The 25,362-nt window shown below is 30.9% G+C and overlaps 3 protein-coding genes and 1 pseudogene across 7 annotated transcripts; 2 read left to right on the forward strand and 2 right to left on the reverse strand.

Moving 5' to 3' along the window:
* The first annotated feature begins 673 nt into the window (after positions 1 to 673).
* LOC111287201 (phytosulfokine receptor 2 pseudogene) lies at positions 674 to 4,568 on the forward strand (annotated as a pseudogene). The gene is made up of 3 exons (XR_016341452.1): positions 674 to 776; positions 1,061 to 1,158; positions 1,273 to 4,568. The product of XR_016341452.1 is annotated as a phytosulfokine receptor 2 pseudogene (transcript).
* A 349-nt stretch (positions 4,569 to 4,917) lies between these two features.
* Positions 4,918 to 7,441, reverse strand: LOC111287202 (putative protein phosphatase 2C 39). 2 transcript variants are annotated; one of them, XM_022877543.2, is made up of 5 exons: positions 7,085 to 7,441; positions 6,086 to 6,343; positions 5,653 to 5,929; positions 5,384 to 5,538; positions 4,918 to 5,279 (listed from the first exon to the last, which is right to left on the reverse strand). In XM_022877543.2, the coding sequence occupies exons 1-5, from the start codon at positions 7,115 to 7,117 to the stop codon at positions 5,145 to 5,147; spliced, it is 858 nt and encodes a 285-aa protein (XP_022733278.1). In that variant the 5' UTR covers positions 7,118 to 7,441; the 3' UTR covers positions 4,918 to 5,144. The 2 variants fall into 2 exon arrangements, with proteins under 2 accessions (XP_022733278.1, XP_022733277.1); XM_022877542.2 differs by having other exon boundaries at positions 5,653 to 5,950; positions 7,085 to 7,260.
* Positions 7,442 to 15,838: 8,397 nt separating this feature from the next.
* On the forward strand, positions 15,839 to 16,695 carry LOC111288758 (uncharacterized). The gene has a single exon (XM_022879746.2). It carries the CDS (start codon positions 15,901 to 15,903, stop codon positions 16,693 to 16,695), a length of 795 nt encoding a protein of 264 aa, XP_022735481.2. The 5' UTR covers positions 15,839 to 15,900.
* Positions 16,696 to 17,633: 938 nt separating this feature from the next.
* LOC111288335 (protein RICE SALT SENSITIVE 3-like) lies at positions 17,634 to 20,712 on the reverse strand. Of its 3 annotated transcripts, none has more exons than XM_022879178.2 (7): positions 20,212 to 20,712; positions 20,016 to 20,066; positions 19,488 to 19,616; positions 19,258 to 19,363; positions 18,948 to 18,989; positions 18,778 to 18,834; positions 17,634 to 18,586 (listed from the first exon to the last, which is right to left on the reverse strand). In XM_022879178.2, the coding sequence occupies exons 1-7, from the start codon at positions 20,340 to 20,342 to the stop codon at positions 17,870 to 17,872; spliced, it is 1,233 nt and encodes a 410-aa protein (XP_022734913.2). In that variant the 5' UTR covers positions 20,343 to 20,712; the 3' UTR covers positions 17,634 to 17,869. The 3 variants fall into 3 exon arrangements, with proteins under 3 accessions (XP_022734913.2, XP_022734917.2, XP_022734915.2); XM_022879182.2 differs by having other exon boundaries at positions 19,477 to 19,616; positions 20,212 to 20,696; XM_022879180.2 differs by lacking the exons at positions 18,778 to 18,834; positions 18,948 to 18,989 and having other exon boundaries at positions 20,212 to 20,593.
* Between the last annotated feature and the right edge of the window lie 4,650 nt (positions 20,713 to 25,362).

A 25,362-nucleotide genomic window follows, 5' to 3' on the forward strand; every position in this document is an offset into this window, starting at 1 on the left:
TATTAAATTTAGATTTGGACTAATTGAACAAAAAATTCAAACTTAGGTTACTTTTATCAACGCTAATCCTTGCTCTTTTATATTAGCTTTTCCTTTCTTGATTTATATGAGTATATTGAAATCAAATTAAAAAAAAATTCGAACATCATAATTTAATAAAAAATAATAAGATAAATTATTTTATTACATAATTACTTCATATTATTAATGGAATCATTTATTATCAACATTTGTTACGATAAAAACCATGATAAATAAATAGTAGTAAGTGGCAGTGATGTCCACGCATTTGAAAGAAAAGTAAGAGTAGAATCTATGTCAAGTCCTAGATAGACCGCACACATAGAAACACGTCCAACCTCAGTATTATTACATTTCTAAGACAAACAGAAAAAAATAAAATAAAAAATCATGTTGTGGTGCCAAAAGTCAGCTCGATGTCTTTACATTTCAAATCACTCTCCCAAGTCCAATGTACCTTGCTTCTTGTTTTTATAATAAAATACAAATTCTCTTTCTAAACAAGCACCAAAGATAGGAACTTTCCTTTGCTTTTCGTTCCTTTTTTTTTTTCTCTTTTTTATGTTGGGTTCTTTGGAAACTATTACTCACCAACAAGTCAAGCTACACAGTCATAGATGGTTGGTAGGAGGTTCTTGGCTTATAAAAGTTCTTCTTTTTCTTTTATTGCTGTTTGATTATTGGGATCTGACTTTTTTTTTTCAATTAAGAGATTCAATCTTGGCTACTATAAAAGTGACTGATTTACTTGGCAGGTGATTCTCAGCAGTGCGTCTTTTTCATTTTCCTTTAAAAAGGTCGTTTTTGTTCAACAATTTGGACTTCTGTTAAGTGTTTGTCGCTTTGTTTGCAAGTTGTTTGTTGCTGGTTTTTGAAAGGGTGTGTTTTGGGATGTGACTTGTGAGTAAAGTTGCTTCATTTAGGAGTTTTCTATGTCTTTCTACAGGCAGTAGTGTTTTACTAAAACACTTTCTCATGTGCGGACTTAAGTTCTGAATTTCTTGATTTATGGTCTTGGGATTTGATTTTTTTTTTTCAGGTGGGGGTTGTTGATATCAATATATTTATCCTTGGTTGCTTGATTTCCAAGTTGCCAAGTTGAGTTTTTGTTGGATATTGCTTTTGGAATGTGGGCATGTAAGTCTCTATCTGGGTTATCTTTCTTTTTCTTTGCATATGAAAAGAAGTGAACATTGTCAATTATGTCATATTGATTGAATTTGTCTTGGGATTTTTCCTTTGTTTTTTCAGAAATGGTGGTGCTGGGGTTTATTCCAATGACTTTCCTCAATTGCGTGCTCTTGGCTTGCTTTTTTTGTTTTGCACTGAGCCTACAAACCTCAGGCCAATCCTGTGATCCAAATGATTTGTTGGCACTAAAAGAATTTGCTGGAAACCTCGCAGGGGGGGTCCATCATCACTGCATGGTATAATGAATCTGTTTGCTGCCAATGGGATGGTGTTGTTTGTGGAAATAAGAGTAATGTCTTAGCTTCAAGTAGAGTAACCAGCTTGATTCTGCCTAAAAGGGGTCTCAAAGGGAAAATTTCAAGCTCTTTGGCCAGATTAGATCAGCTGAAAAGGCTTGATCTTTCTTGCAATCACCTTATAGATTTATTGCCTTCAGAGCTCTCAAACTTGAAGCAGCTTGACTTTCTTGATTTGAGCTATAACAAGCTGTCAGGACCAGTTTCTAAATCGGTTTCTGGTTTGATTTCAATTCAATGGCTGAATTTTTCAAGCAGTTCATTCAATGGGGACCTGTTAGAGCTTGGAAGGTTTCCAGATGTTGCTGTGTTCAACTTGAGCAACAATTCATTTACCGGCCAAGTCAGTTCTCAAATCTGCAGTTACTTCAAACGGATTCAGGTTCTTGATTTATCAATGAACCGCTTAGTGGGGAGTCTTGAAGGCCTAGACAATTGCAGTATATCTCTACAACAGTTGCATTTGGACTATAATTCCCTTTCAGGCTATCTTCCAGATTCTTTGTACTCAATGTCATCATTGGAGCGACTCTCTATCTCTGGGAACAATTTCTTAGGACAATTAAGCAAGAAATTGAGTAAGCTCTCTAGCGTTAAATCCTTGATTAATGCTGGAAACCACTTTTCAGGTAGACTTCCTATGTCTTTGGGAACCTGGCACAGTTAGAGCTGCTATGTGGACACTCAAATTTGTTTTCTGGTCCATTGCCTTCATCCCTGGCACTCTGCTTAAAGCTTCAAGTACTTGATCTTAGAAACAATTCGTTAAGTGGTCCTCATGATCTCAATTTCACTGGAATGCCTAATCTTTTTTCACTTGATCTTGCTACCAATCATTTTGCCGGTTCCCTTCCCACTTCCCTGCCTGATTGTAAAGAACTGCATGTTTTGAGCCTGGCAAAGAATGAATTCAGTGGCCGAATCCCTGAGAGTTTTGCCAATCAGGGATCACTCGTGTTTCTCTCGCTGTCGAATAATAGTTTTACTGATTTATCCGGGGCTCTATCTGTGCTTCAGCAATGCAAAAATTTTACCACTCTTATCCTCACAAAGAATTTAAATAGAGAGGAAATTCCCAGAAATGTAAGTGGGTTTGAGAGCTTAACGGTTTTAGCACCTGGAAATTGTACTCTGAAAGGCCAAATACCAGATTGGTTGTCAGATTGCAAGAAGCTCAAAGTTTTAGATTTGTCATGGAATCACTTAAATGGCAGTATCCCAACTTGGATTGGTCAGATGGAGAATTTGTTTTACTTGGACATCTCAAATAACTCTCTCACTGGAGAAATCCCAAAGAGATTGACAGAGCTAAAGAGCCTCATTTCTTCAAATTCCAGCTTAGCCACTGTTGCATGTTTCGCTGGGATCCCATTGTATGTAAAGCGAAATCAGAGTGCTAGTGGACTTCAATACAACCAGCTTTCAAGTTTTCCCCCATCGTTATACTTGAGCAATGATAGATTAAATGGGACAATTTTGCCTGAAATTGGGCTATTAAAGCAGCTCCATGTCTTGGATTTGAGCCGGAATAATATTTCTGGGATCATCCCTATTTCCACTTCCAATATGGAGAACTTGGAAGTTTTAGATTTGTCATACAATGACTTGCTCGGGTCAATTCCCCAGTCATTTGCCAAGCTCACATTTTTGTTGAAATTTAGCGTGGCATACAATCACTTGTAGGGTGTGATTCCAACTGGTGGACAGTTTTATAGCTTTCCTAGCTCAAGCTTTGAGGGGAACCCTGGACTTTGTGGGAAAATAGTCTCTCCTTGTCATGATATTGACAATATGCTGAAGCCAGCTATTCCATCTGGCTCAAACAAAAAATTTGGTCGAAGCAGCATTCTTGGAATAACAACCAGTATGGGAGTTGGGATATTGTTGCTTCTTGCTATTGTTCTACTAAGAATGTCAAGGAGGGATATGGAGGAACCAATTGATGATTTGGACAAGGAACTCAGCAGGTCACACAGGTTATCTGAAGCTCTTGGCTCATCAAAGTTGGTTCTTTACCAAAGTTCAAACTGCAAGGAGTTCACAGCTACAGACTTGTTAAAATCTACAAACAATTTTAGTCAAGCAAATATAATTGGTTGTGGTGGCTTTGGACTGGTTTACAAGGCCTACCTTCCAGATGGTACAAAAGCTGTGGTCAAGAGACTTTCTAGTGATTGTGCTCAGATGGAACGCGAATTTCGAGCTTAAGTTGAAGCCCTTTCAAGAGCTCAGCACAAGAACCTTGTTTCCCTTCAAGGTTATTGTAAGCATGGCAATGGTAGATTATTAATTTACTCCTATATGGAGAATGGAAGCTTGGATTATTGGCTGCATGAGAGTGTTGATGGTCTTCAATTCTCAAATGGGATGTGAGACTCAAGATAGCTCAAGGAGCAGCTCGCGGGTTGGCTTACTTGGACAAGGTTTGTGAACCAAACATAGTTCATAGAGATGTAAAATCTAGTAACATTCTTTTGGATGAAAATTTTGAAGCTCATTTGGCAGATTTTGGTCTCTCAAGGCTACTCCGCCCATATGATACCCATGTCACAACAGACTTAGTTGGAACATTGGGTTATATTCCTCCAGAGTACAGCCAGACACAAACTGCAACCTGCAGAGGTGATGTTTACAGTTTTGGTGTCGTTCTTCTTCAGCTTCTTACCAGTAGAAGGCCCGTGGAAGTATGCAAAGGAAAATATTGCAGGGATTTGGTGTCTTGGGTGTTTCAGATGAAATCTGAGAAAAGGGATCAGAGATTATAGATTCATCAATATGGGACAAGGATCGCGAAAAGTAGCTGTTAGAAATGCTTGAAATTGCCTGCAAATGCTTAGACCAGGATCCAAGGCAGAGACCATTAATTGACGAAGTTGTTTCATAGTTGAATAGTATTGGAAATGAGGCTGTTCAACGATGAACCTTCATTGATTGTTTACTCATTGAAATCTTAGTCGGGAGGGTATACCTGTAAAGCAGACACTGTCAAGTTTCTATAAGGTTGGAAGGAGTCCTGACCAATTGACTTTGATTTGTTACAGAAAATCATTTGGCATTGCATACATAGGTTATTCTGGCTATTTGTTCTACCTGAAATAAGCAATTATAGAATAACTAACTATTTCCTCTAATTTTTCCTCATTTCAATCAGGAACAGTGTTAGCTGAAAATGTGGTCTTTATACGCAGTGGTTATGGACCATTTGGTAGCTTTGATCCATCTTAAATTCAATCCGAATCAAGTTAAAAAATTCAACGCTCTAAAATTGAATCTAAAGTGAACTGGTTGTTGTATTTGACGGAGTAAAAGTGACAAAAGTCTATACTAAATGAACAAGAACCAATCTTAGGTCTCAACTTCCATAAAACTTGGCCCAACTCCAATTGACTTAAAATGAACGTTGATGCAATGACAGAAGCAACTAGCTAGGTATATTGAGCAGAAAAATAAGGAGTTTACATCTGAATCTCATCTAGTCCATTAGGCAGCTTCGGTACATTTTGCTTATGTATAGAAAGCTTCTAATATGACACAAAATATGCATAACATTCTATTAGCATAACAAAGGTGCATGCACATCATTTGAAAGGAGTTTGTTATCATATGAAAGCAGGAGAGTTCCCACGCTTAAGATCACTAAAATCTTACAACAATGCAGGAGATGTCATCTGTGCTGTTCCTCTTAACAGCCTCCTCAGTTAGGTGCTTTGCTGCAGACTGAGCATCCTTAATGTTCCTGATAGCATCGACAGCTTCTTTGTTTGTCATTACCTGGAATCAGTTTGAAGGAACAGACAGTTCAATCTTGGGTGCAACTTGCAGTTTCAACAAAAGTCAATTGTCTTAGGATTATGACACATTTAGATAGGACCAACCTTCCATAAACCATCACTTGCCAATATTATTAACTCTGTATCATCATCAATCATTTCTACGGTCACATCCGGCTCTGAACTAAGATGTTTCTTTAAACTCTTGTCACCAAATGCCCTTGCCACTGCCAACTGCCCATCAACACGAGCAACATCCCCTGAAATAACAACAGAACTTACAGCTTTTTATATCAGGATAAATGAGCGCATAACCTTGAGTAGAACGACCAAAAAAGGTTCATTAATCTTGATCAAAGATCGGCACCCATTACCTGGAAAGTTTGACACAAAACCACCTCTATTTTCAATTCTCTCCTTTTCTGTGGAGGGCTCATGATCAACTGATAACTGTACAGCCTCACCATTCTTGCAGATAACAGCCCGAGAATCACCAACATTTGCTATTACTAGCTTCTGGCAGTTGATCAATATCGCTGTGACTGCCGTTGAACCCCCTTGGCCCAAATCAACTGCTTTTTCCAATATATTTGTATCTGTTATATGATATGCTTTTCTAATTGCAGTCTCTGGTTCTGTCCAAAAGTCAGGCTGCTTGACAGAAAATGGAATCTAAGGCACATACTTGCCAGAAAAAATGATAATGATTATGAAACACCAATTTACTATGACTTGTTATAAGTTTCGAGAGCAGACACATTGATGCAGCAGAAAAATATAGGACAAGATGCAGCCATTAAACATTACCTCATTCAAGATATTATCAAACAAATGTGACTTCAAATAATCAGGAATAATATGGCTCAGATGACCGTCAAATATAGCAAATAAACCAAGCTCGCTGTTACCAACTTGCTTAAATTCTGCAACAACATAGTCTTCCATGGGATGATGTGCTTTCCCCTTCACTAAATGATAACCATGTGTTATGTTCTTTGACATCTTACTTTTCCCTTTTCCAGATTCAGCTGTGGAACCTAAGCCAACTTTTTCTTGTACTTTTTCCTGCGGTAAATCAATATAAGCAGCTAAGTAAACAGTAAATTAACATCATAAAATTAGCCTTTGTTTATCTAACAAGCCAAGCCAGTTCTGCGGTATTGGCACGTGCATAAGGCAAAAACTCAGGCACAAGGTTTGGTCATGCGCAATCATCACTGAGAATCAGTGGTCTAAAACCTCCAGTTCTTCCAAATTTACCACATTAAAATACCATAAACTAGTTCTTAGAAACTATTCCTATAATTTTCATGAAAAGAAAATTCCATTCAACCCCATCACCCAAAATCAATTACCTCATGATCTTGCAAATGGTTTCTTCAAAAAAAAAAAAAAAAAATTAAAAACAAAGCTAAAGACCATAAAAGATCATCTGTTTTTCATGTTATTCAAATTTAAACATTATTACATTCCATTACCAAAGAAGAACAACCACAGGTTACATAGATTCCTCCCCATAGTCGTTACAAATCATGTCATTGCCCATCATTTCAGAACACAGCAAAATGATCAAATCAAAACCCAAATATTTGCTTGATGATTGTTATCCTTTCATATGTACCAAAAAAGATACAACAGATCATGCAAAGTCTAACCATAACAAAAAAAGAACATCAATAGTCATTTGGAGATAAAAGCAATCCCACCAATGTTAAATTGGGATAACCTGAGCACACAAAGGGTATTCAAATAAGAAAGAAATAAGTTGATCAACACAAACAAAACCCAAAAAAGTAAAGAGCATACCTTCATCTTAAGGAGGATTTCTCTGCCAATCATAGCTTCCTTAAAGCGAAAGAGCTAGTATATATATAGTATTTTTTTTGGTTGAGAGGGCTAAGGTGTGATGACACAGTGGCCAAGAGAAGGAAAAAAAAAAAAAGAAAGGCCTGACCGACAGACAGAAACAAGTTAAGGATGAGGAAGCTAAGAGAGAGAAGTGTAAGAACAAGAAGAGGGAGACAGGTGTTTGTTGCACTAGGATCAACTGTTGACACGGCGCGTTCTTTGCTTTAACTCCATGACGCGTTCTTCACACTCGCCTTTGTCTTTTCTCAACTTTTTTTCTTCTTTTCCATGTTTTGGTCTTTACTTTTGGTTCCTGTAAACTCCCATAAAGACTAAAAAAAATAAATAAATGTACAAATTACTTTTCGATTATTTGTATATTTATATTATATAAAATATTAAAATTTTTATTTTTATATTCTATTTTATAAAAATTATACATCAAAATTTATATCATGAAAACATAAAATATATTAAATTATTAAATTTAAGTTTGAAAGTTAAAGAAAGGGATAAAAGTCAATTGGTTGGAATACAAGGGCAAAGAAAAATATCAATTTGATTGGATAATGATAAAACGTGATTGGTTGAATTTCACTGTTTTGTCGACATAGCATCCATCTTCTATTTTTATGAATTGACAACCGTGATTAAGGGGCTGAAAATGGAAAATGGTTGGAAAAAATGACACCCATCAACTCCATTATCAAATATCACCACCATTCTTCAACCCTTTTGTTTTTTAGCATTAAGGGGTTTTTCATTTTTGCATATTTCTTCTTTGACCAGCTTTAACGAATTTATTTATGTTAAATTTAATAAAATTATAAAAAATTATTTTTATATTACTTTTTATCGAATTTAAAATCAAACAATTAAATTCTCTTAATCCCTTAAATCTAACATTTGTTGCTATTTTTCAATTTTTGAATTCATCAATTACATCCAACTAAACGTTTTATTTATAGTATGTAATTACAATTTGTGAATATAAATCTGTTAGTATCAAGCATCAAGTGGAGGGTTAAAATCTTGAAATTATAAAAAAAAAGTGTTAGAGATCACAATAGCTTTAATATCACTTGTTAGATTAAAAGCTTCAATTTAATTAAATATCAGTAGAAACGAAATCAAATAACCAATCAATCATACAAAAGATAACAATTTAATGTAGTTCGATCCAACTAACTTACGTCTAAGGATAAAAAATAAGATCTACTAATTGTAAAAAATTACAAATATACATCAAAATAATCATTCACTATTAATATTCATAGATCTTCTCAATTTTTTTTTTAATTCTATGGAGTATTCTCAATCCAAATAAATACATATTCATGTGCATCCTTTCAACATACCTATGTAGATCCTCTCAATCTGTTTTAGTTTACTCACAAACATATAAATGTACACACTCATAAAGTATAAATCTTCAGTAATCTTATAAGGTGTTTATCCCATAAAATCTTATAACTCTCTTACATCTTTTTCTCATCCCTAATCCTATGAGACTTTATTTATTTATAAGCATACAAACTTGCCTATTAAGAATCTATCTCCTCATAGATTTCTTCTTCTGCAAGTCAAACTTACCTATTAAGAATTTATTTCCTCTTAAAATTCTTCTTCTGCAAGTATTATTGTCCATCAAGTAATATCTAACCAATCCTAAATAAATTTCTTATGAGATTTGAGTTACTATTTCTAACAAAGAGAACAGTTAGAACAAAGGCAGGAAGGGTTCTCTGTATTTGTCTCTAATGTTCAAGTCAGAATGAGAAAAGTTGGAAGGAGAGAAAAATAGGAATGTAAGAAAAAGTTAAATTAGATTGATAGTTTTTGGATGATTCTATTTATAAGTGAAAAATAATGCGTCTGTGGGGTAAACTAGTAATGTAGTTAAACTGACATAGCACTATACATGTTACATTGATCTTACATATCAAGTTGGTTCAAAAGTCAAAATTAACCATAGCTATCTATTGATGATAGTCTTTAATGAAAAACAAAATCGATTTGCCATTTGGATTTAAAAATACCCCTAACAAAATCTATTAATAATAATTTTATACATTTTTTACAATAATTTAACATTACAGGGGGCATTTGGTTTAGGGGAATCCACACATATTTTTTTGGAATCTTATTGTTAGGTATTTGATTTCAATGTTTGATTTAAGGTAATCTAATTTCGAAAAAATCTGACATATTTCTAATAGTACCCAAAGTCCGAAATCAAAAACCCACCTCTCCATATGATATTCTAGGATTTCGAAGAAAAAGTAGCGTTATTTTCAAATTTGACCAGACTAAAAAATTATGAAATAGCCATTACCATTTTGAAAAATATGTCTAAAAATGAATGCAAGTTAGTTGTAAGTTTATGCTGGTAAAAATTTTGGTTTATATATGGCGTTTGGCATAAAAAAAGCCTTCAATAATTTCTTACAAAAAATTGAATGAGGTTATTCAAGATGTTTCTAACCAAAAACGCCTTAAATAATCTTCAAAAATTTTTATGAGGAGATTATTGAATGTATTTTTGGTAAGAAATACCTTGAATAACTTCCATTAAATTTTTTTGTAAAGGATTATTTAAGGCGTTTTTGGCCAAAAACGTTTTCAATAATTTCTTACCAATTTTTTAGGAATTATTTGATGTGTTTCTGCCTAGACATGCCTTAAATAATCCTTAAAAAAAATAATTAATAAAAGTTATTCAAAATATTTTTGGTCAAAAATGACTTCAATAATTCACTTCAATTTTTATGAGGTGATTATTTAAGGGATTTTTGGACAAAAACGTCATGAATAATCCCAAAAAAAAATTTTATTAGAGATTATTCAATGCATTTTTGCCCATAAAATGCATTGAATAATTCCCTCATAAAATTTAATGGGGTTATTGAAAATATTTTTGGCTAAAAATACCTTTAATAATCATTTTCAATTTTTTATGAGATGATTATTCAATGCATTTTTAACCAAAAATGCCTTCAATAATCCCTTTCAATTTTGTATTAGAGATTATTTAATGTGTTTTTTCTCAGAAAATGCCTTAAATAATCCTTTACAAAAAAATTAAATGAGATTATTCAAGGTATTTTTGACTAAAAATATCTTTAATAATTCCCTTCAGTTTTTATTGGAAGATTATTCAATGCGTTTTTGACCAAAAATGCCTTGAATAATCCTTTCTAATTTTTTTATTGGAGATTATTTAATGTATTTTTGCTTAGAAAACGCCTTTAATAATCCTCTCATAAAAATTTTTAGGGATTATTTAAGGCGTTTTTCAAAATAAAATGGAAGGGGATTATTAAAGGCCTTTTTGGATAAAAATGCTTTTAATAATCCCCTCATTTTAATTGAAAGAGATTATTCAAGGCGTTTTTTGGTCATAAACACCTTAAATAACCCATTCAATTTTTTGTAAAGATTATTCAACACATTTTCTTGTAAAAAATGTCTTGAATAATTTTCTTCAATTAAAAATTAGATTATTTAAATTACCATCATATATGCCAAGGAGATTAATATAATTATTCAGGATTTAATATATGTAGATTCCCTTATAACCAAACAAGTGAATCTAAAAGCAGGATGCCCTAAAAATGAAAGAAAACCTAAGTATCGTATTTTTTCGAAGATCACACTTTCTCATATAATCCATAATTTCGCGAACTAAACGCCCCCTATAGAGGTTATATTCTTTTCAAACATCATCTAACTATGTAACTTGTATCCTTTGTGGAAAAAAAAAAAAGAATAAGCTATAAATAAAGGAATCTAGCATAGGATACATGATTTAGCCAATGTTTTGGGACGAAGTTATGTAAAGGGGTTGATTCAAAAAAATCATAGAACATGAATAATTCCTTATGTTTGTGTTCAAGATCATAGAGCAGACCATACAAGCAAAACTCTCAAGAAAAAGACAAGCATAAAATCCCCATTAAAAAGGGTAATCTAAAAAATCTAACACACCCAATATCATTACACTTTGAGTCACTTCGCACCTCATAGCTTTAAGATGATACAATATAGATTTTTTTTTTTTACCAAAGTAATTTGAGCATGATAAGTAACTACTTGCTAAAATTAAAATCAACTAAAATAATATGAAAATATTTTCATCTTGTCATGCCTATTTACTCGGTCAACTTTTGATCAATACGCTTAATCTCTTGGGTCATCTAGATAGAGCACTCTTAAATTGCCACGTCATTAGTATCCAAAGGAACAGCTCATCCCTCACTAAGGGAAGAACTCGTCCAATATCCTTGGTAACATCCTATCAAGATATCATATCAAAACTAAACATTTGATCTCTAACTTGACTGAGATCATTAAAAGTAACTTGTACCTACTTGAGATTATTAAATGTGACTTATAGCTACCTACGTGAACACTTATCAAGCTTCACGTATATTTCTCATCAATTATCAACAATTCTAATAAAGTCACCACTTATTGTCTCATATATATAAGGTAATGGGAAGCACAAATACATAAGACAATACAAACACTTCATACCTAAGCACTTTTCGTTCATTATAGCTCCCTTCACTAAGATAGAGCACTTTTAAATTGCCATGTCATTAGTATCCAAAGAAACAGCTCATCATTTACTAAGGGAAGAACTCGTCCAACATCCCTAGTAACATCCCATCCAGATATCATATCAAAACAAAACATTTGATCTCTAACTTGACTAAGATCATTAAAAGTAACCTGTACCTACTTGAGATTATTAAATGTGACTCATAGTTACCTACGTGAACACTCATCAAGCTTCACGTATATTTCTCATCAATTATCAACAATTCTAGTAAAGTCACCACTTATTGTCTCATATATATATATAAGGTAATGAGGAAGCACAAATACGTAAGACAATACAAACACTTCATACCTAAGCACTTTTCGTTCATTGTAGCTCTCTTCACTAAGTTAGAGCACTTTTAAATTGCCATGTCATTAGTATCCAAAGGAACAGCTTATCCTTTACTAAGGGAAGAACTCGTCCAACATCCCTAGTAACATCCCATCAAGATATCATATCAAAACTAAACATTTGATCTCTAACTTGACTGAGATCATTAAAAGTAACTTGTACCTACTTGAGATTATTAAATGTGACTTATAGCTACCTACGTGAACACTCATTGAGCTTTACGTATATTTCTCATCAATTATCAACAATTCTAGTAAAGTCACCACTTATTGTCTTAGATATATAAGGTAATGAGGAAGCACAAATACGTAAGACAATACAAACACTTCATACCTAAGCACTTTTCATTCATTGTAGCTCCCTTAACTAAGATAGAGCACTTTTAAATTGCCAAGTCATTAGTATCCAAAGGAACAGCTCATCCCTCACTAAGGGAAGAACTCGTCCAACATCCCTAGTAACATCCCATCAAGATATCATATCAAAACTAAACATTTGATCTCTAACTTGACCAAGATCATTAAAAGTAACCTATACCTACTTGAAATTATTAAATGTGACTCATAGCTACCTACGTGAACACTCATCGAGCTTCACGTATATTTCTCATCAATTATCAACAATTCTAGTAAAGTCACCATTTATTGTCTCATATATATAAGGTAATGAGGAAGCACAAATATGTAAGACAATACAAACACTTCATACCTAAGCACTTTTCGTTCATTGTAACTCCCTTCACACACCTTATCTTTGTCCACATTCTTCCTCATATACTTCACTACTTGAGCTTTGGAGTATGCCCTTAAGAAACAACTCCGATGCCCTCTGATTGTGATTTTTTACTATAGATTTAGATCATACAACCTCCAACAACATTACACCAATCTTCTCTAATTAAAACATCAAAAATACAATCAACATATGTAGAGTCATGATATTTGCTTGTCAACTTTATTCCAAATATTTGAAATTTTTATATGATATATAATTATTGAATGAATTTAAAAGTGGGGTTTATCAATTTAAAAGTAAATCAACTCATTAATACATAAGATTGTAGACTTAAATCAATAGATTATTACCACATTGAAAAAAATAAACGTAAAAAACAAAAATGATAGGACGAATATTATTTTAGTCTAAGATTTTATCGAATATGCAAAACATTTAGTCAAAAATATGTCTTCTTTTTCTATGTTTGTTTTGTTCATCATGAAACCATCATTAAGAAAAGATTAACCCAAGTCAGTTTGGCACTAATGATAGTGTGGAGTTCCCACTCAAAGCTCTAACTCTATTTAGATTGGCTCCTTGTTCAAGACTTACTTTTTCCCCTTCATCTGCTTGCTTATCTCAAAACCTTGGAGTCAATCTGTCAATGTTGAAGTCAATTTTGCATCCCCAAAGAATTTTATTATTATTATTATTAGTTTGCATTAATGAGCTACAAATTTGGTGCATGAACTTGCAATGTACCTTTTATAAATGTTGAACAACTAAAGGATAACAGTTTTGTACATTACAAAGATGGGTTGTCACAAATATTTATAACCATTATGATAAATTTAATCAGTGTTGAATGTTTTAAATGTATAATTCCTTCCAAGTATCAATTAAACAAATATCTTATTTATTGTCATGGGGCCATCGATTCTTGTATTTAGATATGTCTTTAATCTACAAGGTCCCTCCAATAAATAAAAATGATTCCCTCCAAGAAAAACTTCTTTGTGAATAAAAAACTAAAATTTTGAGATAAAAAAATTTAATTCACAAATCCCAATTAATTTACAAAATGTATTAATATTTAAGTTTAATCCTCATTTAAAAACAAAAAAAACTAAATAGTTTTATTATTTTGTATAATAAAATAAATTATTTGATTTTAGTTTTCTTTAAATATCAATCAAAATTATCAAACATTTTATTTAATGTAAATTTGACAATTTTAAATATAATGTAATGATACTATATGAAAATGTTGGAAAAAATATAAAAATAATGGAGTTTAAAATTTGAATAAAAATTATATATAAGTTTAACAAAAATAAAAAAAAAAATTTGTATTTGACGTATCAATATAAATTATGATATAATAATTTTTATATTATATATATATATATATTTAACACAAAATAAATATGATATAAATATAAAAATTTTTAAATTTAATTTTATAAGTGACGTGTTCAAGTTATTCTTTTATATGTAATTAAATTGGGCTTCTTTTTTACCTAAAAAAAGAAGCCCATTATATTATGATCAAGCTTTAATCTGAGCTCAAAACTTTAAAATTTAGCCCAAAGAAAAGCCCATTAAATAAAGAAAGAAGCAGCTGCTGGTCAAAAGTTGGCACAAGAGTCAAGAGTCAGCTAAACCCACTCCTATGGACCTACCATCTCCACAGCCTTAAGCTTAAGAGCATCAATGAAGTAAAGAATTAAGAAATGGCTTGCTTGCTTGTGGGACAAGTGAAAGTGGACCAAAATTTGGCTGACTGCTGGTGGTCCTTTGGCATGATGAACTCAAATGGGCCCAAAAGTTCCTCCAAAGAAACCCAAATGGGAGACGCAGGAAATTTCTCAAGGAGTTCTTTGTCCTCATTTCTACGAGGGATGCAAAGTATTTAATGAAATTAAAATATAAAAAATTTTGAGCACAGCTGAATTAGTCAATGTAATTATTTTTTAAAATTGATATTTAAATTTTAAATTTTGTATTTTTTTATCTCCAAGCTATAATTTTATTTGAAAAATATTAAAATATAAAAAATTTTAGATTTTTTTTATTAACAGTAAAAGACTCTTGAGTTTTGTTTAATATTTTTTTTTGGAATTGATCTAAGTAAATTCATTTACGTCGAATTAATTAATTTATTAAAAAATTATCTTATCATAACTTTTCAATAAATTCAAATCTAAATAATAAAAAAAAAAACAAATTCTTTTTATCTTTTGAACCAATCATCAACTGATAGATTTTTTTTTTAATTTTGAGTAGTCTTCCGTAGCCTTTGTCTCCACAAAAACAAAGAAAGGTTTGCTTTGTTGATCCCATCATAGCCATGGTCTTGAGAGAGCCTAAACAATCAAACAAGTAAGAATTTATTAGCATTTTTTTAGCAATTTTGTTGGCAATTAAGTAGTCAATGTCTCTGCTCTCTGTGGTCTAAAAAGTCTTTTTGGGTTTATATGGAAGAGTATTTTTGGGAGGCTGTGTCAACTCATAAAAACAAAAGCAAGTGAATGTAGAAAGGCTAAGAGAATGCCATTGAATCTGATCAAACTAGATATCATAAGTAAAGCAAATTGGCTGTAATTTTTAACATGTTTGATTCAATCTTAATCAAACTTTAGGTGCCTCATTTTTGCCAATTCTATAGCACGGCAAGATTGATCCTAATATGACATTAGCTCGAGTGATAAGAGTAAGATGAGATTTGGATTCGAATCTTTTAAGAATCGAAGAACTAATAATTTGTACAAAAAATGAAAAGAATTATATAGTAAGTATAAACAAATAGATTCAATCTTTACTATATTATTTTGAAGACAATTGTATACAATTCATTAAATCAAAATGATTCAGATCATTTAACTATAACTTAACTTTTGATCAAAGATGAATAAAACTTACTTTGAATCATTTAAGACACACATTTGGGAATATCCCACATTAACAATATTATTGCAACGCCTAGCTCTCCATGTGTGCTTGAGTTGGCAAGAATGACTTCATGATTTACACCACCAAAAAAAAACTCATCAGAATCACCCAACAAGGGGCCTAGAGCTGTCCCATGTAGACATAACACATGATTCTCTCATCTTTGGTCCTAGCTATCACACTTTCAATATCATCAGCTTGCTTCCCTGATATATATGCATGTACACAAACTTACTCATGCACCCCAAACTCTCGCCCAAGAGAGATGGAAAATCGCAGGAAAAGGTCTAGCTCTGGTGAGATATTCTCCTTCCCTAGCACCCCAAATCAAGACCAAGATTCCGACTTCGAATTCGGGTGTTTTACCCCGGATTCACCTTCTCAGGCTCCATATAGAACCTCACCAGCTGATCATCTTTTCTTCAATGGCCGACTTTTGCCACATGCCTTTCCTTTCCAACCTGCAACAATGGTTGCAGCTGATTGTTCTCGGGGGACAAGCAGAACAAGCAGCATCAACAGCAAGGATTCATTGATGTCTTCAAGAAGTAACAGCACTAACAGCAGAAGAAGTTGCAGCAGTGCTAGAACAAGCTCGAGTGACAATTCAGAAGGGAGACTGTTGTACCATAGCAAAATCCACGCATATAATAAACCAAGCAAAATGGTGCTATATGGGGATTCTCAGAGATGGCAGTACATTACACCAATGCCTGTTCTGAAACGTAAGGTCTCCAAGAGAAAAAACAATGGGGTTGTGGTGAAAGAAGCCTTGAGAGCTAAGAAACAAGGTGATCATCATCAAGAAAAGAGTACCACTAGGGGAAGATCGGGGCCTTGCCTGAGATTTTTCAAGTTATTTTTGTTGGCCGGTAGAGAATGTCATGCCATGGAACCTTCCAGGAAACAAGATGTGGTGCAAGGAAATTTGAGTGTTGGATAATTTATGACTGCATATTATTCTCTTTTTTTTAATATTTTTCCAAACTTTTCTTGTTTATGTTGGTTTTGTGCTATGAGCATCATTTGTTTGGAATTTTGGTACAATTTTTCTTGCCAAGTGGAAAAAGAAAAACATTGAAGATATGATATCAGGGAAAAGATATGAATAATACTGCATTCTTGCTGGTTTCTCCATGATTTTGGTATCATTAAAATGTTGTGGAAATTCATTGCAAGATTCTAGGATTATCCAGGATTTGTAATCTGCTGCAGACCTGCAACGGCTGATATTTTGTTCAAAGGAAGATTGGGGAGTGTCAAGAGTGTCATGTTTCATTTATAAAAGCATACTTAATAGCACTATATGCCAATCTGCACCAGCATAATTTGGCTCTTAACAAGCTTAAAATTATTAGAAATTGGAAAGTAGAGATCACCTTAAGCCCTTTGAACAATCAAGCTGCTATCTCTTTTGTAAAAAGAAATGGATTATTTAGATTTCAAGTATATGAAAATACAGGTTTAGTTTCTTGCTTGTAAACTAAAACATTTAAGGTGGCTGTAAGACCTAGCATCAAACAAATTTAGGTTTGTTTTTTTTTTTTTTTCCTTTTTAAGACATAAAACATTCATTTTCATAGTGATACATGTAGAAAAATAATAACGATTTTCTTTTTTTTTTTCCTCAATTATACTTCTTGTTTAGACAAAACCATTAAGATCTTCAATGTTTTCTCTGCAAGAATCTCATGCTTGGTACCGAAGCAACCATAGGCCAAGCTAACATTGTATATTGAAAATTTGCATTGCCCAACATTTTCTTTAATTTCAAATGAATCTTGCTGACTTGCCTTGGATCCATGAACGCATTCCCCCTAGAATTTCATTGAAAATCCTGATGCTTGTGAGTGCAGCATTTGCAGCTTTTGAACAACAGTAAAGAGACATTATTCTAGTTCAAATTTTAGGGTGAATGTTCAAAGGAAACCTAAAGGGCAAATCTTATGTTAGAAAAAACTACAACAACTGATTAGAAAGTTCGGTTTAATGGATTAAAGAGACAGATGTAAAAGGACATTAAAACAAACATAGGAATTTCAGCAACCAAGGAACACAACCTTGGACTACAAACAAATTCTCATCCTATTGTCCCTCTAATACAAACCTTCTAAATTTCATTCCAAGAAGTTTGGCATAACATCGGTGTACATCCCTGCCTCGTTGTTCCTATACTCCACAGGTTGATGTTGGCGATGCTCTATTGATGTCGAAGATGAAGATGTAGCCATTCTTGCAGGTAATGTAAAGCTCCTCTTAAACTTGTTTTCCATCTTCCTAATGTTCTCTGGATGACTGTCCAAGCTCAAGAACTCGTTGGGGTTTGCACCAGCATCTGGATTTTGATTAGAATCTTTTCCTTCAAGAATAAGTGGATGGTGGTTTTGGTCTGGTTTGTTTCTTAAGCTCTCCGGGTTAAATAAAAGCTTGGCATCTTCAGTTCGTCCAGCGAGAGCATTGAAGAAAGTTAACCCATTAGGCCATTTTACGTCATTTTCATGCTCACCAATCATATCTTCCATTCGGGTTTCAGATGAATGAGGCAGGAGAAACATGTGGGTCTCATCTTTGGCCTGCGGAAATCCAAGTCTACCCGGGTTCTGAAAATTAGGTGAAGCAAGCATTGGAGTCGCTGGTGGAAGCTGCCTCTGGTTCCAGTTGAAGAGAGGAGGAGGAGGCCGGGTTGGAATGGCAGACTGCTTCGAAGGCATTGTAGACGAAGAGGAACTGTTTCTGTTTGACGAAAACAACTGAGAGAGATAGAAACCAGATTGATAGCCAAGAGATTCAAAGGTATGCCTCATTCTTAGCACAACATGGAGGTCTTCAGGTATCTGAAGATACACACAGCATCTCTATGAGATCAAAATCATCATAAATTTCAGCTACAATAACCATTCACTAACCGAAGACCTGACTTTGATCTTGAAAATCAACCGTAAAACACCCGTAAATTAAATTTTCAAAAGCTACTTTATTGTCAACTAAACAACTAGTAATTAGAAAATTTTGTTATCAGACTCACAATCTTGCAGGAACCCAACTGGAGAAGACCATGACCAGCTTGAATCACAGCAATAGTCTAGTCAAGAGAAATCAAGAATCACCAAAGTCTCAATGACTAGACAAACAAGGGGAAAAATCAAACCAGAATACGACTAACAACAGTGAAAAATAAGTTGTTTCTACGCTGACCTGAATGCCTGACTCAAATTGATCAGTCCATTCAGGAGGAAGCTGCAATTAAATAACAACAAAAGGGGAAAGGTTACCATCAATCATAAATATACACCATCTAACCAAATAACAAAAGCCACAGTATAATTGTCATCATATACTTGATCATTGAACCCAAACTTCTTTTTTTATAGGTTACCAGAAAACTAAGAATCCAACGTTCTACGGACACCACTCGGCTGTTGGCCATTGAACCCAAACTTCAAAAGAGGGTAAACAATTGAAATTAAAAAAATATATAGTGAAAAAGGAGGAGTATATGGCATACAGCATCAAAAGAACTCTGCCAATAATTGGAGATATTGGGTTCGCAGTCTGTTGGTTCTTTGAATACCCATTTATGGCACTTATCTGATGCAACCTTTCCCATTAACCTGTTCATAAAGTCAAATTTCAACCAATCAAAAACACATACCAAGAAATAAACAAAAAAATTTTTTTCTTTCCATTTATTTTTCAACCAAAAATAAAAATTATTAACACCTACCCAGTACCCACCCTTCTCCATAATTATATAACTGAATGGACATTTTGCTGAAAGCTTTCCTCACTGGATCTTCTCCATCAATCTCTTCCAAACAATCTGTAACTCTTCCTCGGCAGAATCCATCTTCCCACATCAACATCCTTCACAAAATATTTTCAATAGAAAAAAAAATTACCACAAAATTCAACATAAATTTGCTAAATTTAAAAATGAAAATGCCTATAAATAAGAAATTAACAAAAACCCATTTCATAAAATCAATTACTAACTCAAATTTCGCTCAATATCTCCCCATCTCTCATTAACCAAACTTTTCTCTCCTGTTTCTGAATGGAAACAAGTAATGTATAGCTTTTTTATTGGTGAAATTGAAACAAGTGTAAAGAAAAAATGATAAATAAGACAAACTATCCCATTCACTTAATGGTCAAAAGTTCAGAACACTTGAACCCTGTTTCTCCTTCATTTTCCTCTGTTTTCCCAGGAACCAAACAAAGAAAAAAAAAAGTCAAAGGCTAAAAAACACCAAGCATACTTACAAGCTGCCATTATCATCTCCAACCTTGCAACCATTACCACCCCTCACTCTCCTACAGCAAAACAAAGAAACCCAAATAAGTAAAACATCTGAAAAAACACACAACTTGAAGATGGAAGCTTTTGTTTGAGATAAGCATATAAATACAAAGAAAATAAAAGTCGAAGATTTGAAGGGATGAACAAAAAAGAACATACGGGCGAGGACGGATGGTCCAGAAGACAGAGTAAGTCCAGTCTGAGTTGAGACAGACATTTCTAAGTGCCTCATGAAGGGCCAGCATCCCAACAGCTTCTTTGCTCCTATCTGCTGATCCTGAGCCCACCATCTCTCTGTCTCTCTCCCTCCCTGTCTCTCTCGATATATATAAGTGTTTATATTTATATGTAAGAAATTATATGTATTCCTTTTTTTCCCCTTTCTCTGATGCAAGCAACTCCCTTTGAAACACTGCTACTGCCTTTCCCACTTCTCCTGCGATTATAAACTTGGTAAGATGGCCTGTAGCTTATTTATTTTGTGTGTACCTTCTTTTTCATTTCTCTCTCTCTTTCTTTTTTTTTTTTATCTCTTTGTTTTGACAATCACTGCTTTTCTTTCTCTGGTTATCAACCACAAAGCAAAAGTATTTTCTTCTCTTTCACTCTCTCTCTCCCTCTTTATCTTTACTGCTATTTCTTTCGTTTGTTCTCAACCGTGTCAGCTTCTCTTATATCAATACATATAAAATATTATATTTATATTATATTTTATATAAAAATAACGTATTATATATTTTTATAAAAATATAAAATATAATTTTTTTATTTTATTAAATTTATTTATAATTTTTTTAAAATTTTAAGTTAAGTTATTTTTAAAATTTTTATTTATATTATTTTTATATCATATTATTATATTATATTTTAAATTATTAAATTTAAATGAAAGTGTAAAAGGGACAGCTTGAAATTTCAAATTATACGTGGGAGTATTTGTTAAAAAATTTTAATAATTTTAAATATAATGTAATAATATAATCTAAAAATTATATATATGATAAAAATTTAAAAATATATTTTTTATATTTATATTTTAATATAAATTATAATACTATAATTTTAATATAAATTAAACACGATTTTAATACATAAATTATTAAATCTAATTGTAAGAGAGAGTTAGGTATCTTTGTAGAGTTTGGTTGGCTCTTAACTTGTTTTTGTTTTGTTGTAAAACTTGTGAACTAGCTAGTATGTGTGTGCCTCTTATCAACATTTTTGTTTTGGAGCTATGTAACTCTTTTTCTACCTTTTTGTTTTGGGGCTATGGAACTTTTTCCTACCACTTTTGTTTTGTATTGATTTGGGTTTGAAATTTTTGGAAAAAAAAAAGCATAAAAAATTTCTAACTCTTTATGTTTAGTAAGATTGAAACTAGATTCATGAGATTATCACAAAATTTTGATTTGATTGGTTCATAAAAGATCATAATTAAATCATATCAAAATTTCATAAAAAAAATTTGTAAAATCAAATTTCCAATTACACTTACATGATATGAAATTTGTTACATAGGTGAATCATATTGATATATAAATAAAAGAATTGCAATTTGCTATAATTATAAAGATGAATTTCTTTATTCTTAGTTTATTTCATAAGAATGTCTACAATATTTAAATTTTGTGAAAAACTTTTTGTTTTCTTTTTTTTTTTTCTTCAATATGATTGAAAGTTGATACAAGCTAAAAGAGAGTTTTGGTGAGAACATGTTTGATTTTTTTTTTTTTTTGAGATAATTTGTTTATCATTGTATGATTTGGCTAACAAAAGTGAATGCAATGATGAAATAAAATGGTGAAACGAAATGGGGTCATGATTTGGATTTTGTGAATTGTGATGATAATAAAGGCACAAAAACAAAAAAAAAAATCACCTTTTTCCCTAAAATAGATCATAAAAATAAAAAAAATGAAATGATTTTATTGATAAATTTATGTAAATTTACCAATGACTTAATTATTCATTTTACTTCATCGGATGTATTATACAAATTAAAGCCAAATTTCTCTCAACTTTTTCTAACTTACACACCAAAAATCATTTAAAAAATCATATATTCTTGTTTATATCGAGTTTCAAGTTAAGAGGTAAAATTTTAAAATTATTAAAAAAAAAAAGAACTATTAAAAGTAAAAGTAAATAATATTTTTTATATTTGTATTACAATATCTAAAATTATAAATCGAATATAAAAAATTAAAAAGAGAGTAAAAAATAATAAAATAAAACAAATATATAATACTTGAATAATTTTATTTATAAATGAAAGTTCAAAAATTTTAAAAATAAATTAATAACATGATCAAATTAATATAATATTAAATATGTAAAATCGATTTTATACATTAGTTTGATCTAAAAATTAAAAAAAAAATTTATTATTTATTAACAATTTTTAACAAAAAAAATATTTTATTTTTTTAACTTAAAAATACTCTTAAAAAATCCAAATAAAGATTTTGACATGCAAGTACTAAATATCTTTAATATCATTAAATAAAGATAAAATTCAATAACCTGTGCGCCTTTTTGTATTAAATTGGCTTAATTATTCACCTGAAAAATTAATATTTTATTATTGTTTTATTTATTATTTTTTATAGAAGATTGTAAATAGGAGCAGGGGGGATGGCACAGAATCTTAACTGGTAAAAAGTGATGGGAGAGGAGGTGATGTGCCGAGGATTCGATTTAGATTAATAATAGTAATTTAATAGTGAATATGATAATGTTATTATGTCAGATTGCAAGGACAAGGCTTATTCCTGTCATCATCAAAATTTTGTACGGCTGTAGATTAAATTAACTACCCATTTGAGCGCCACTTTGCTTTTGAGTTTTATTTTTTAAAATTTTGTTTAGATTTGATAATTTAAATATAGTAATGTAGTATAAAAAGATGATAAATTCAAAATTCTAGTAAAAATATATATAAATTTAATAAAATAAAAAGAATATATTTTATTTTTAAAAATTTATAATACATAATTTTTATATAAATTATAATAAAAACATATAAATTATTAATATTTTATATAAATTCATAAATTGTTAAATCTATCATAACTTACTTTCTAGCAAAACCATTTCAATAACTCAAATTGCTCCTTTATTTTTTGCATAATTTTGGCTTTCATTAAAAAGTACCATTTCAAAGAAAAAATAAATCACCAATTTACCAATTTAATTTTTTTTTCAACATAATAATTATTTGATCACCTTATAAAATATTAAAATTTTAATTTTAATAATTAAATTTTAATTTTGATAATTTCAGATACCCAAAAGGTTTTTCTATCCATTTTTCCTTTTTATAAATAATTTAGGTATAGATTTTGTGAATAACATTATATAATCATCAAATAACCTCAAAACAAAAAATTAATTTTAAAAAAGTTACATTAAGAGAAAAAAAATCTTAAATAATGGGAAATATATAAGGGTGGAAACGTCTTTTAAAAAGTGTGGGAAAAGGGAGCGTAGGGACTAGGGAGTGCTCATATGAAATAGGAACAAAGCAAAGTAATTATTAAATTAAATAGATTTTAAACGGAGTTTAATATAAAAGAAAAAATAACCCAACAAAGGCGTGTGACTGAGAAAGAGACTGGGAGATTAAGGGGTCACGTGCGCACGTGACATCGGCAGTGAGTCGGTGCATCGGTTTTCGTAAAGAAAAGTGGACGCTCGAATTGCGGGGCACTGCGTCCCCGACCTTCGAATCCTCCCGTACACCAACACGCGCTTTTTTCACCCACGCACCATTAGGAAAAAATTTTCCACTACTTACTATTTTCCATAAAAAATTTGTATGAAAATAAAAAATATTTTTTTTATAAATAATATACGTTATTAATTCCAATTAATTGATTTGAATTAATATGAAATCTCATATAAATTATGCATATATATATATATATCTAAACTTTTCAAACTTAAAAAGCTTATCCAATGCAAAATGTTGGACCCCACTTATCTAAGAAATCAAGCATGAGATGCCTATGACTTAGCACTCGCATGGACAATGAATAATATTTATATTATTTTTAGGTATAAGATTCAAAATTGATTAATTTAAGTTAACATGAAATTTAATATATATATTATATTACAACATACATGATCACATGATTAAAATTGTTTATATAGATTCCTAGATAGATAATCTCTTTTAATTACATATAGAATAATATTTATATTATTTTATTTATTTAATAAAATTTTTTAATAAATTATTTAAATTAAAATCAATATCTATTTAACATTGAAATTTTTACATAAGATTTGAATTCAAATATATTAAATCTTAATTTATCTTTTCTTTTTAAATTTAATTGTAGTTCCAAATATATATATTTAATAAAATTTTATTTTCTGTCAAATAATTTTATTTAATAAATTATTTAAATTTAATATTTTTAGATAATTATTTAAATTCAAATCAAAATCTATTAAAAATTAAAAATTATTTAATAGATTATTTAAATTTAATACTTTTAAATAAGGTAATGAATTATTGACTAGAAAGCATTTTTTTTAAAGTAATAAAAGCTTACATCTTTATATGAAAATATAAGATATTTAAATATTGATAAAAAAGTTGGATAAAAATATGTTTTTTCCTTGAAAACAAATATAATGTTTTATTTATGTTTTAATTCAAATATTTCTATATTATATATTTGGTTAATTTATTTGTTTCTCTTTAGTCCCTAACTTTTTTTTAAATTTTGCTTAGATTGATTATAATTAACTTTTTGTATTATATATTTTTCGTTTTATTTATTTCTTCAATATTTTTATTCTATGTTAATTTATTAATATATTTGCTTTTAGTATTGTATATATTTAATCTTGACAAATTAATATGTAAATTAATATTCTTTATTTCCTTTTGCTATACTTTTTATTATTGAATTTCTTTGTCTACAATGGATGATATGAGAAAAATGATAATCACTATCATATCTATCTCACAAAAAATACTCTCAATTATGTTAAAAATGATTAAAAATAAAAAAATATTTCAAAAAAAGTTTTTCAACATAACATAAAGAATTATTGTTTCCCTTTTATCTAAAAAATTATTTTATTGACATATATAGAAATAATTATTAGCCCAATATATTTATGTAATAATTACTTAAATATGTCAAAAATAAGAACTAATAAAAAGTAAATGATTATAACAAAATTAATAATTGTGATTTGTTGTTCAGTCAAATATATATATATACACCACTTAATTAACATTATGATAAAAATAATTATTAATTTTAACTATTTAAATATTAATTTTTTATT

Source organism: Durio zibethinus, chromosome 4 (genome assembly GCF_047325235.1).
Source record: "Durio zibethinus cultivar Kanyao isolate XHJ-2024 chromosome 4, ASM4732523v1, whole genome shotgun sequence".
NCBI classification, from domain to species: Eukaryota; Viridiplantae; Streptophyta; class Magnoliopsida; order Malvales; family Malvaceae; genus Durio; species Durio zibethinus.